The following is a 13,333-nucleotide window of genomic DNA, read 5'->3' as shown; positions in this document are numbered from 1 at the left end:
GAATCTCGGATTTATCCTCAGAAAAAGCGGCGTTGAGCTGTACGAGCAAGAGGAACATATGGTGCCTGCAACACCCGCTATTCTGTGCGGAGGCTTTGGCCACATATTATAACGCGAGCGATGTCTTCTTCTGTAAACGAACCGTACTTGATGTCATGATTTAAGCTGAGCAAGGCACGCGCTGAAAAGTAAATTTACTCAAGTGAACTTGATTAACAGACACGGTGCAGACCAAAGCTCTAGTTGTCCCCGAAGACCTCTACACAACCAGAGCCTAGACATGCAATACTTTCAGGGTCGTAGGCTCAATCAGACAATCATATAACGTTAGTGGGTCCCAGGAATGTCAGCAGAACCTCAGAGCTCAGTAGATCAGAGCTAAGCATAATCCCTAAGAGCAACTTCTTCTGGCACACACTTGTCAGACTGGTGTTGCACACTACACTCTCCTCCTTGCATAAATGCTTTTAATCATATAGACAGTCAGTTCAGGTTGCGGGTCTCGTGAATGTTGACGAGTATTCGCATTCAACGGTTCAAGCGAACTGAGGCGCACATTGGTGTTGTCAGCTACCTGCATACATCGATATCCGATTTAAAAACTTGAAAATAAGAAACGATATAACGTTGTCCGAGTATGCAAGGTGTGCGGGTCCCAGTCATGTACTCATAATTCTCCCTACTTCGGTAGAACGACGGCCGATTTCGTCAGCACCGCTTATAAACTACGCTTTTTTTTGCTGCTTTGAAATCATTCGAATTAGTCATATCTATCCTAGCTACTATTATTCTCCTTGGAATTCGAATAGCTGATTGAAATGATTATTTTGATATAGCGATGGAGTAGACACAGAAAGTGTAATTATTACGTCATTCAGCTGTATATTTTATTTAACTTGCCACCATCAGACTCGGAAGTAACAACAGTGATCATACTTCCAGCATCTCATCAGATCGAAATCATCAAATGGCAGCCAACAAGCAGATCATTCTCGTGACCGGTTCGACTGGATACCCTCTTGACTGCGACGCGTTACTGACATAGGTAGGCGCGAACGCTGGAATCGGATACGACACTTCCTATGCCTTGGCTGCTGCTGCGCCCAACAACCATGTAATAATGGGCGCCCGGAACCAGACAAGAGGCGAAAGGGCGCTGAAGGAGCTTCAAGCTCGCAACCCTCAAGGAACGCTGAGTCTCGTCATTTTGGACGTTACCGATGACAACTCCATCGAGGCGGCTGCGGCAAAGATCCAAGCGGATTTCGGCCGCCTGGATGTCCTGGTCAATAATGCTGGGATCGGCACCAAGGACCCAATCACCCGAGAGACCCTCCGCACGTCTTTTGATACCAACGTGTTCGGTGTCGTGCTCCTGAGCAACGCCCTGACCCCCCTTCTCAAGCTCTCACAGGCGCCTAAAATCATCAACGTTAGCTCCGAAATGGGTTCCATCGCCTCAAAGCTGGATTCAAGCAACCCCTGGTCAAAAGTACCGGCCGAGGTATATCGCATGACGAAGACGGCCCTCAACATGCTGACTGCCTGTCAACACGTTGCTCTTCAGGAGTTTGGCGTTAAAGTTTGGTCGTTTTGTCCCGGATACGTGATCACCGACATTGGCGGCGACAGGGAGTTCAGAGCGACACAGGGCGGCGCCGATAGTTCGGAGACAAGTGCGCAAGGAATCCTCGAGATTGTGGAGGGAAAACGCGATGATGAAGTTGGAAGGTTTCTTGGCAGATATGGAAAGCAAATACCTTGGTAGAGCGGTTCAGGCAGGACACGTCGTCTTCAACTCCTAGCATTATCGTATCATCACGGGTCAGATGAACGTGACAATCAAAGTGATATATGTAGCCGATTAAATCTGTCCTAGCTATGTGCCTAGCATTGCGGACAGCTGCAACTGTTTTTGAGCAGCAACTTGGCGCATGATGCTTTCGCCTCGAAGCTCTACAGTAATGGCGGTGCCCGATCAGCAGAGGTTAGTTGCATAGTGTTTTGGCTTGTAACCTACCTAATTCAATAGGAACGGAATACAGTGACTCGAAATGTGTCAACCAAAGACGGGGGAACTTTGTAGCCAATATTGATCCTGCCGCCAACTTGTCGATATGACGTCGCCTTGACGAGCTCCAGTTTGCTGAAGCCATGTACATTTGGCAGCCTCATGGGTTTCTCATGCCATCAGCTAGGCCTTGCCTAATAGTGATGAGCCTCACGGCTTTACGAGCATGATGGAGACCTCAAATATGCCACGGGATCAAAGGGTCCCTTTCCAGTGATGATCTCGCTAAAGGCAGAAATTGGGACGGAGCTTCTGGGCGAATACTGCGAGCTTAATCGTTTTAGTGTTCAACTTTAACCCACTCAGTCTCCGTGACAGAGATGTATAAGGTAGAGGCAAGTTGGAGCAGCAACTACGCTAGCCTGGTTCAGACACACTTGTGTCTGTCCGCGTGATACCTACCACATGCATGTGAGAAACCCAGAGTCTGAGCCCATATCCTGGAGCCGCTGTCGCTCGACTGCTCACCAGGACGGCGGATGTGCACTATTTATTAGTAGTCATAGGGTAGAATACGCTGCATAAAATCCAAAGCGTAGCTGGATCTCGGGGTGATCAGAACCATTGCCGTGTTGGGAAAAGTACATTATACCGCTGGGATAGAGGTCTCGCTGCCGACGACGCAGTCATCCCGGTGCCTTTGTCAGTGGAGGGTTGTCTTGAGTGTTCAACCAGGAATTTACTTAGTGTCAGAGTGGTTCACGACGCCAGATATGATTCATTCACCGAAGACGTGGTTTGCGCTCGCGTCGTGATTGGCCGAAGCTCCGAAATCGAGTGTGTCATGGGCCCCCCCGGAGCTAAGACAACCCCGGCCCGCATCGACCTCCCCCCGTCCTCGGCTTCCCATTTCCATCTCGCTCGTCCTCCTTTCAATATTCGCCATCGAAGCCTTAGGTCGCCAACACCCCCGGAGAGGTTCATCAAGTCCGTTTCCGAGAACCCCATAGATTGCGGCATACACGCAACTGCTATTCGTTCTCGTCGCCCGGAACCCCGTTCGATCCTTATCAAGGACCTCCACCCCGCGATCGCTGCGCTTATCGCCCTTATCGGCAGCCCTGAACCCTACCTTACCTCTCTCCCTCGACGGCCATCCAGCTCCGGTCCAACCGTGTAACCACCGGACGTCGTTTGAACATCCAAAGTACCCAACATCTGCTAGCCCAGCATGGCAATTTACGGCGCCGTCCCTCCTCCCGAAGACATCGACCATCCGGTCGCAGCGATCCCCGACGCCCCGCCGCAGTCCCAGACCCCGGTCGCCGCTCACGTCGCCGCCCAGAGCGCGACGACAGGCTCCATTGATATTGAGGCGTGGACGGTTTCCGCCCTCGAATCTCTGAGCGTTAGCCCCGTCGCCCGCGGCACCGGCACGCCGCTCGCCATCAACCTCGACGAGCAGGTCAAGAAGGCCGCTGTTACGATCGCCGCCGAAGCGCCACCCGCCCAGCAGGCCCCGATCCGTCGGCCCCTGAGCCGGAGGGACAGCCAGAAGAAGAGAGATCAGCTGCTGAAGGGCAACGAGGGCAGCCGGCAGCGCCGCCGATGGGAAAATGGTTCGTTCCTCCTCTGTCGTCCTTTTGCCCTAGCGTTCTTCAACCGACCGGTTTATCCGTGGTCCCCTGCTTTCCATCACCACTAACCTCCTTCGTCTCCAGATCGTCTCGTCGGCGTACCAAACGCCCAGCCTCCCCTACCCAGCGACTGGGAAATCCATCCCACCTACCCTGTTCAGGTCGTCCCCTACCAGGTCGCCCAGTTCTGGGATACAGGGCTCCGGCAACGCATCGAAGACAAGACGTCGAAGCTGCAGGCCCAGCGCAAGAAGCAGCAGCGCAAGAACGGCTCCGCCACGGGCCTCGAGGTTGGCGAAGTGCCCCGCGACCTGCGCGACACGGCCAAGCGCACGCCTGCCGTCCGCGGTTGGGTCCGCGTCCTCGAGGAGCCCGTCCGGAACTTCCTGAAGGAGCGTATTGAGGAGAGCGATGCCGAGGGCGATAGCGAGGACGAGGAGATTGTGTTTGTCGGGCGCAAGGGCATGGCGGCCGCCGGCAAGGGGTGGAAGAAGGCGAGGAGGGAGGTGGGCAGCGAGAAGGTCGACACTGGCATGGTGTTCGACTCGCTCGGCGGGGACGACGAGAGTGCCTCCTTCAAGTATGCCCCCGCGGCCCGAACTCAGGCGGTGCGGCGTCTTACTGACTTGCTACAGGCGGTGGTTGACGCACTCCATCTCGGACTACTACGGCCTCCAGTCCCACTCCGTCACTACGGGCGAACCCGCGCGCAAGGTCGTCTACGTGACGGTGCGCGACCCGAGCAAGCGCTCAGGCCCCAAGAAGCATGCAGCCTTACCCCGGCCGTTGTGGGAGATGTGCTGAAGCCGGTCGTTGTGATTCCTTGCCTTCCTTGTACCTTTTCACCTTCTTTTCGCTCTTCCCATTGGGTTTGTCTTAAACTACCAGAACGCGCTAGCTTGGCTAGATGGATGTGCATCAAGAACTGCATGATAGACCTATTTCACTCAAGTGGTATTAGATCTTCGAGGCCAATTTTCCGGTCATTTAACTTCAGGGGACCAATACAATATCTGCGTCCACTTGGCAACTCCCGTGCTATGGAACCTTGGTAGTCGCGGTGACGGCTCCAACGAATGAACAAACGCAGCCGGCTGTCATGGCTAGTCGGCGCGCTTTTCGAATGAGATGCCTCTAGGACCTTATCGCGCCTTCCTCGTGATCCCGCGGACAATGTTTGGTTGTGTGTTGGTCTTGCTCCTCGACATCCTACATCACTCTCCAAGGTAAGCCAAGGCCATGGAAGCGCCGTCGTCCTCCGGACTGGCGAAAGACCCTATGCACCGTAAAGAGAGAGGACTAAATGAGCATGACAAACATGTGAGTTGATAGGCATTTGCTACACTTGTTATTGGATCGAGGACAGCGGAACAGCCCGACCGGGGCCGGATGGCTGATAGCATCTAGATCACGTAGGGTCGATTCTATCTCGGAGCCGCAAAGCCAGTTGTTATTTTGAACCCAGATGTTAGCAATGCGGAGGACGTCAGCGTCCGTCCGCCAGCTGCCATCCGTCGGTTTCGGTTTCGGGCCCCTCACCCTCCCCAAAATGATTCCCACATATTCAACATCAAAACGTTTGTGTATCTGTTGTTCGAGAGTGGGTATAGGAATAAGGAGGCCTATTGAGGGTGAGGTCTTCGCAAGAGAGCGGTGACGGCAGGCCATGAATCTACAGACGTGTTGTGCGTAACGCATTCCCATGGCATGAGATTCCCACAAGTTTGAGGCTTCCAAGCAGTTGGCCCTGGTCACGATTGACGGCTTCATAATCGGTCACGGAACAATTCCATTGAGTGAAGAACAGAATGAATTTGCAATGGAGTTCGTGGTATGCAATTTATACTTTCCACGAGACTAAACGTAAAAACCAAGAGACGGCGCAACTCGTGCCTTTAATCGTCTGCAGTGTTGTAGTTTTTGTGGGGGTCGCCGATGCCGCCCGGACGAAGCAGGGGCCTCGTTTCCCTTTCGACTTGCCGCTCTTCTCTGTCCTGTAACCGCTCCAGCTCCTCCTCGGTGTCTGCATACCGCTCGGGATGGGCGGTGTACGGACCGGGGAGACCCTGCTCCCAGCCCTCCGAGTACGTCCTGATGGGGTTGGGTCGTCTAGGCTCGTCGACGAGTGTAGGGGACTGTGGGTCACCATGGTGCTCCTGGAACTCGTAGTAGATTGCCATGGCGAGCAGAATTCCCTGCATGAGTGCGGTGAGGACGAACACACCCCACGTACTCCATCCCTCCCAGCCGAGTCTCGCAAACAGGCTGCCAGCGAAAAGCAAGCCGCCCGGAGTCTGGATACACATCATGGGGATACTCAAGCTGCCAACATGCTTGATGTGGTACGTCGTCCAAATCTGAGGGACGTATTGCACGGCTGCGAGGGCCCCAGCCATGACACCGAGAAAATTGGCCCAGAGGTCGAGGTGGTTGCGTAGGGCCACGGTGAAGACAACGGTCAGTATGATAACTAGCAGGCCGTGGATCAAGCTGAGCGAACCGACCATAATGGCGGTATGCCATGACGGCGGGTTGTCGACGAGCTCTTCATCGGGGATGTTCGCGTCATTGTATCGGAAGAAGACAAGGAAGAGGACGAGGCTACGGCAGTTAGCATGATGTTCATCCGGCCGAAGTACATGGAATAGGCTTACATCAACGCAAAGGATATCCACTGCACGCCCAGCTGGGCGATTCCCAGAAGACCAGCAGCGCATTCAAAAGTGCCCAGCTCGCTACAGCATGCAATATCGCGTCTTGACGGAGGGACGGTCAGGATGTTGGCAAATCCGGCGGTCGCTGATGTGACACCCAGCAAGACGAACCACGGCGAGATGCCCTCGGAGGTGCCTCTGGCAATGATGCGGTAGTGTTGTGGAAGGTACGAGACGACGAGACCGATAAGTATAATACTGGGAAGAGGTTATCAGCTGGTGCCCGGCATGCAGCAGGTGCTAGAGGGACTTGACTCACATAGAGATTGTCAAGTTCAGGAAGCCGGGGGCACGCAGCTCCGCGCAGCGGTCGTCGAAGACTGTAGCAACCATGCTTGAGGGGGTCTGGCACGGAGGAAATGTGGCTGCCGGTATTGGATCACAAGATGTATTTGGTCCGGAGCAAGTTGCAGCGGACAGCCTCGGCTGTCAAGGTGGTCACGCCTGATGGCTCGAAATTCGCCGTGCGCACAATGTCCGTCGTCGCGTCGCGAGTGTGGGAAGATGAGGTTCCGAGGCCACAGGCGAAGCAGTAGGATGGAAAGGAAAGAGGGCTAGCTCAGCATTGCGTAATCGTCGGAAGCGCAGAAATCAGCGACCGCAGGATATGAGATCGTCTCGCTTCAGGCCGGTCGACCGGTGGGTGATTTGGGACGGGGAAGGAGCCGAAATGACAGAGATGTCGACAGACGGGATACACTGTATTTGGTCGGCGGACCCGAAATGGCGGCGTGTGGCAGAGGAAGTCCGGCGCCCGACTGACTGTCTGCAAGAGAGGTTTGGTTAGCGTGGGCGCGGCAGTCAGTCGACCTGAAGCTGGTCTGGGAGATTTCCAAAGCTTACCTGGTAGATATTGCAGACCGAATGTCAAGTGTTGATTGACGAGTGAATTGGCGAGTGCCGCGTTGTGCTTGGAGGAATCAAGTCCGGATACAGCGGGGTTGGAGATTGGATGCGACTCTCTAGGAAGGGAAGCCGCGGACAGCAGCAGCGCAGTCCGTGACACCCATTGCTGCCGAGTGCCCTGCCTCAGCTCGTCGCAGGCGGCCAGTCCCACTCCAATCAGCGCTAGGACCAGGAACATGCATCGCTAGCGGTGCCATGACGTCGCCATCTCAGTGGGCCGCCTCGCTGTGCGCCTGCCCAGAGAGGTACCTGAATCTGCCCTGGCTGAAACGAAAGGCACTGTAAGACAGCAAGGCCCACCTAGGTATTGAGGAGGGGGAAAGAACTGGCCGAGGCAGCATCTCCTCTCTCACTTTCCCTTCCACTTGTCTTTCTTCATGGTCGTTGTCGCCGCCTTCCCTCCTTCCCTCACACCCTCACCTCGACATGGGCCATGCAATGACCCCACCGCACACCCATCCGCCTATAACCTCGGTGAGGCTATCGGTGAACAAATTAGGCTAGTGGTGAGACTGCCAGCTGGATATCTCACCGAGAAAAGACCCATATCTTTTCGGGGCGCTCCCCGGAGTGCAGGTGCACAGCAGCGTATGGTCTTTTCTCGTTTTCCACCTCAAGCTTGAATCGAAGTGAATGCAACGCTAGGACGAAGACATCACCACCTCTCATCGAATCAACGGCTGCGCACTCGACAGGACGGGGCACATGTTCACTCTCCCGCCCTTTACCTTGCAACTCCTCTCCTGCTGCACCCTCTCTCATACGTCGCCCTGAGAACGATCCTCACAGCTGCAGATTCTTTTCCCTACAACTGCCTGCTCACACCAGCCTCACTTTTGCGTCGCTAAATGCGCTGAGCACTGAGTAATGCTAGCGCATGTCATCATCAACCTCCACGCCAGCGATGCATACCTCGGAAACCAAGGATGTAGACATTGTGCCGCATCACCAGATAACTAATCCAACCAAGGACCCCTATGGCCCTTTTATGGATCTCGTTGCTACCACCGAGGTAGCCGCCAGAGACCCTGCTGGACCTTCAAGACCAACGAGCTTTTTCCGCGGAGTTCAATGGACTGCCGACGGCACGACCCTCGTCGCTTCTACCTCAAACAACCGGTTGTCGGCCTATGTCTTGCCGGCTGACCTACTCGATCCGAACGGCCGGCCCCGGACGTTGAAGCCGCAGGGCCAGTTGCAGCTCCCGGAGCCCTTCTACTCGGCAGCCGTGTCACCCTACTTTTCGCTGTCTGAGCCGCAAACCCAACTCGCCTTGCTCGCTTGCAAAGACCACCCCATTCAGTTGTATCATGTCTTCTCAGAGTCCCAGTCTTCCCCTCCACTCTGCTCCTACAAGCTGATTCGGCGGGAGACGGAGGAGTACATCTGTCCTGAGTCGCTCCTGTGGTCTTGGCCTGGGACCCATTTCCTGGCCGGCTCGACAAACCGACTCGACCACTTCGACGTGTCGAGACCCGGTTCTGATGGCCCCGTCTTGACCATCCCCACCATTCCCTCCAAGCGCCACCTCCTCAAGGGCGGCGGCGTCGGTATGAAGGGAATGGTTTCCACCTTGTCAAGTCAGTGTCCAGACGAGTCTGGGGCCTCCATCGTGGCCGCGGGCACTTGGTCCCGTTGGATGGGCCTCTACGACGTGACGCGCACGAACAAGCCCGTGGCAAACTGGAGTATTCATGGCGTTACCAAGGCTCACTTTGGCCGAGATGTTGGAGGTAACGGCATTGTTCAAACCATTTGGAGTCCATGCGGCCGTTATCTGGCTATCAACGAGCGCCAGGCAAATGGCATCCTAGTTTACGATGTACGGGGTACAGGCCAACCCCTGAACCTGCTTGTTGGCAGAACCACAACCACACAGCAAAGGCTAACGTGTGATGTGTTCCCCGGGAGCGGAGATTCACCTGCCGGGTTCGAACTCTGGGCTGGCACAGAGACTGGGACTGTTCTCGTGTACGAGGACGTCGGCGCCAAAGACGGTATTTCGGACAAGTCATGGGACTGGGCCGCCCATTCTTCACCCGTAGGCAGCGCTGGTGTCCACCCCACCGGCTCTGTGGTCGCAACTTGCTCTGGCGCGTGGACCAGCCATGCGGATCGCGAACTGGACAATGAGCTCGGCTCTACAGATGGCAACGGCCATCCTCGCCTGGCATCGACACGCATCACCCCCGATTCTTCCCTCAAAGTCTGGACACTCGCAGCGAATACCGCAGACCCCTCGGCCCATGACCCCCAATGCGCTTGAACTCGCTGCGACCCGGGCACGTTTGCGCGAAATTTCGGTCTTCGCTCCCATTTACTTCTCGGAGTTTCGCCCAACACGTTTTCATCGGAAATATCAAGCTTTAGCAAGGTAACCACTGACAATCACGGCATCATAACGATGACTATTGGGCAATTATTGCAGGCAAACTCCTAACCTGGCTCTGGTTTGTGCCTGACCGAGAAAACGCCCGCAACTCTCATATGTACGAGGCCAAAAAGTCCTAGCTCCTGCGACTGTCCTTCTTAAGACAATTCGTCTTGAGCCTCTTGCACGATCACTAGTACCGTGTCCAGTGATACATACTCATTCGTATGCAGGCAGTCGATAGAACGATGGCGGTCCTACGGTCAAGGTTGGTTCAGCTCGTGGCACGCAGGTGGATGGTAGCCAAGATGCATGGATAGCTTGAGAGAGCAGGCCTCCTGCGTGGAACGCTGCAGCTGCCGTCGACTACAGCTGCGATCTAATATTAATGGTGCTGCACACTTGCATCGCGTCCTGTAGCCTCGGCCCCCCCGACCATCGATCGAGACAAGGGCAATCTTTGCAAGCCATCTAAATCACCTTTTTTCTGCATATCACTCAGCCCCACGGGTCGGATACTGCCTGGTGCATCAGATGAAAGCTAGACGCGTGGTTGATGGTCATCTTGCCCAGGCCGTGTTGTAGGAGAAACGACCCGAGGCACAATCCACGGCTACCGACTCGAAACTCACTTAGAGTTGGCAGGTGCAGCTTCTGCCTCGCATACCCGAGCTCATGTCGGCGGATATCATGTTCAAACGCTTGGAGAGGCTGAATAGGCTTCACATGTCATCGTATGCCTATTCATGCATACTTCTCTTCAGCCGAACGGTGGACATCAGCGCAACACTTCCTCTTCGATGGGAGGAGATGTGTCGTCACCGCCGACTGACGGCCGATCGAAAGAGAGGCTGAGCACCCCACGACTTCAGCATACTTCTTCTTTAGGTTCACATCACCATGTCACTCAACCTTTGAATTGGTTTCCCTTTTCTGACAAGCTTGACACGGACCTTTGGGTACCGCCTCATCAAACACCCTCCAGCCAGTGTGCGGCCTTAAAAGGTGTCACGACCAAGCGTTTTTCCATGATCAGACTGTTTCCTCTTCGGGGAGCTGTCGTTCCTGACTAGTATTCTTCAGGAGGCAGTCTCAGCCCAATGACACGGGAATTCGGATGAGCCACAGACAGAAACCTGCCGCCCATTTCCGCATTGGAGTAGCGAGCATCCCCGTTTGGCCTTTGGCACCGACCGTTGCGTGAGTGACCGTGCTGCTCACCTGAGTCGACAAAGCCTATCCTGGGGCGATAGCGGTCATGCTCCGATCACCGCCGAACTCATCAAGAGAGATTTGGCTCGGGTGTCCAGCTGGTAGCATCAAATTTTCAAACATATCGAAATGCCTGCAATGTATGGCTTCATCGGCAATGAGGCCGCAAGGTCGGTATTTCATGGAGCGAGAATAAGCAAATTGTTCACTCTACAGTATTTTCCCGAGTCCTCGCAAAAGGAATATATCACAACAACAGTAAGCAAGGAAATTGCTTTGATCGTCGTCGCAACGCACGTCTCGGCGATGTGTAACATGGACGGACTTGAGCGACCAGAGTGTGCAGCCGCTCCATCGATGTCTTCCTCACGTCAGGAGTCAAATTTGGGATCGCTACTATCCAAGCGGCCGGCAGTCCACGAGCCGGAAGCTAAAGAAGCCTCATGGAACATTCTTCTGCAGCTTTCCCCTGACCCATCCCACATAAATACAGCTGGCGATGCCAGCCGCCTTTCCTTTGGATCTCAGAATAACACCCGACCTCTCGCTTCCAGCTTTGCCTTCTTTCGCTTCTATTGATAGCAGTCCTGACTTTCGGGCGGGGTTCGATTCGTTCCAGTCGTTTTTTACTCTTCTTTCCTGTTGTTCCCAACCTTGAACCGTTGCAAACATGAAGACCGCGTCTCTCATCGCCGGTCTTGCGGCAGGCGTTGCCTTTGGTCATCCTGGTATGGATATCAAGAAACTGATGGCCGATGCCGTGCTTCATACCCGTCAGATAGGCGGTGGTTTTGGTGGCGGCGGTAACATTGGCGGCGGCGGCCCTTCTACGGAGCTGATTGGCGATCTCGTTGGGCTCCGGGAGCGCGAACTTACCGCTACCGGATCGGCGATCAGAGATATCTTGATCGCTGAGGCTCCCGGCCAGGACGTGGACACCTTTTACGATGACTCTGACCTTGCACCCAAAGGCTCTCAGGAGTGTGCAAGCGATGAATGCTGCATCTGGAAGTACATTGCCGACGACATGGCTAGGCAAATGGTGGGAAGCGCTGGCCGGTGCAACAGCGTCGCTCGCGGCGCCATCCGCCTCGGCTTTCATGACGCCGCCGCTTGGTCCAAGTCGACGGGTGGCACCGGCGCTGATGGCTCCATCATCCTCGCCAACGAGTGCTTGACGCGCGACGACAACAAGGGCCTCGAAGAGATTTGCGGGATTATGTCGAGCTGGCATGCCAAGTACAAGAAGTATGGCGTCAGCATGGCCGATATGATCCAAATGGCCTCGAATGTCGGCACTGTCTCGTGCCCCCTCGGCCCTCGCGTCCGCACTTTTGTCGGCCGCAAAGACTCGACTACTCCCGCCGTCAAGAAACTCCTTCCTGATCCCTCCGACAGCTCTACCAAGCTCTTCAAGCTTTTCGCGGACAAGTCATTCACGCCCGCCGGCCTTGTGGCTCTGATGGGTGCCCACAGCACCAGCCAGCAGCGCTTTGTCGACCCCTCCCGTGCCGACTCGCCTCAAGACAGCACGCCGGGAACGTGGGACATTGCCTTCTACCAGCAGACCCTCAACCCAAACGCGCCGCCCGCCGTGTTCAAGTTCCAGAGCGACATCAACGTATCCCTGGACCCGGAGACTAACGATGTGTGGAGAATGTTCGCAGCTGGACCGCGTGGTCAGGCGGTGTGGAACCAGGTAAGCTTCCCGTGACACGTTCGTCCCATCTTATAACCTTCTTTTCGACTAACACCTAAACTATAGGCCTACGCAACCGAGTACGTCCGCATGTCCCTCCTCGGCGTCAACAACATCAATGACTTGACCGAGTGCACAAAGGTCCTGCCGCCGTTCCGCCCGGCCTTTGAACAGCCTGACCAGGACCTGCTTGACAAGGTCATGAGCTCCGTCCTCAGCTCTGACGCTATTAAACAGGCATTGGAGAAGGGCGACAAGATCCCTCCCGCCGCGTTGTCAACGCCCTAGTGTAGTGCCGAAGCCCACATCAAGTGCATGCAAGGTCTATTCCGCTTCTATCATCTGTTTCAATTTTCTTCTTCCATATCATCTTGTAAAATACCTTACATGTAAAACAGGGTCAAAGCATTTCAGCGTGTTGCACGTATAGACCGCAAGAAGACTCGCAACGAGCCATGGGCCGAGGCTGGCCGGAGCCTGTAGGGTACCGAGGGAGGGGAGGCATACTATTCTTGTTATATCGTGGCGCTGACTAGTTGTTAATTTGCCCGCTGTTTATCTTTTCTTCTTCTCTTCTTCCCTACCCATGTCCATGTTTCATCAGGAATCGAAATAGACAGGAACTGGGCCGTTCTCAATAATCTATCATCTAGTCCCCTCGGTATCACGAGAGAAAACATTTCAAATATGTGAACGATGGCCACGGCTTTTCCCCCGAGCACCCGACTTGGGTGGCCGAGAATGGGACGTGAAGTCTGATTTGGATCACTTGGCGGCGTCACT

At 54.9% G+C, this 13,333-nt stretch overlaps 5 protein-coding genes across 5 annotated transcripts; 4 read left to right on the top strand and 1 right to left on the bottom strand.

Moving 5' to 3' along the window:
- Positions 1-1,120: 1,120 nt before the first annotated feature.
- Positions 1,121-1,768, top strand: ColSpa_05359 (short-chain dehydrogenase/reductase tropE; the record flags this gene model as incomplete). The annotated part of the gene is made up of 1 exon (XM_049271571.1): positions 1,121-1,768. The coding sequence occupies one exon, from the start codon at positions 1,121-1,123 to the stop codon at positions 1,766-1,768; it is 648 nt and encodes a 215-aa protein (XP_049127528.1).
- Positions 1,769-3,242: 1,474 nt separating this feature from the next.
- Positions 3,243-4,452, top strand: ColSpa_05358 (uncharacterized protein; the record flags this gene model as incomplete). The annotated part of the gene is made up of 3 exons (XM_049271570.1): positions 3,243-3,630; positions 3,733-4,228; positions 4,284-4,452. The coding sequence occupies 3 exons, from the start codon at positions 3,243-3,245 to the stop codon at positions 4,450-4,452; spliced, it is 1,053 nt and encodes a 350-aa protein (XP_049127527.1).
- A 1,091-nt stretch (positions 4,453-5,543) lies between these two features.
- ColSpa_05357 (uncharacterized protein) lies at positions 5,544-6,695 on the bottom strand (the record flags this gene model as incomplete). The annotated part of the gene is made up of 4 exons (XM_049271569.1): positions 5,544-5,843; positions 6,153-6,249; positions 6,303-6,560; positions 6,622-6,695. 4 exons carry the CDS (start codon positions 6,693-6,695, stop codon positions 5,544-5,546), a joined length of 729 nt encoding a protein of 242 aa, XP_049127526.1.
- Positions 6,696-8,172: 1,477 nt separating this feature from the next.
- Positions 8,173-9,534, top strand: ColSpa_05356 (guanine nucleotide-binding protein negative regulator 1; the record flags this gene model as incomplete). Its single annotated transcript, XM_049271568.1, has 1 exon — positions 8,173-9,534. One exon carries the CDS (start codon positions 8,173-8,175, stop codon positions 9,532-9,534), a length of 1,362 nt encoding a protein of 453 aa, XP_049127525.1.
- Positions 9,535-11,521: 1,987 nt separating this feature from the next.
- Positions 11,522-12,838, top strand: ColSpa_05355 (versicolorin B synthase; the record flags this gene model as incomplete). Its single annotated transcript, XM_049271567.1, has 2 exons — positions 11,522-12,550; positions 12,617-12,838. 2 exons carry the CDS (start codon positions 11,522-11,524, stop codon positions 12,836-12,838), a joined length of 1,251 nt encoding a protein of 416 aa, XP_049127524.1.
- Positions 12,839-13,333: the final 495 nt, after the last annotated feature.

This window comes from Colletotrichum spaethianum (genome assembly GCF_022836535.1).
Source record: "Colletotrichum spaethianum MAFF 239500 DNA, contig12, whole genome shotgun sequence".
In the NCBI taxonomy this organism is placed as follows: domain Eukaryota; kingdom Fungi; phylum Ascomycota; class Sordariomycetes; order Glomerellales; family Glomerellaceae; genus Colletotrichum; species Colletotrichum spaethianum.
Note: the sequence above shows the minus strand (reverse complement) of the source record. Positions and strands in the feature narration are given on the sequence as shown.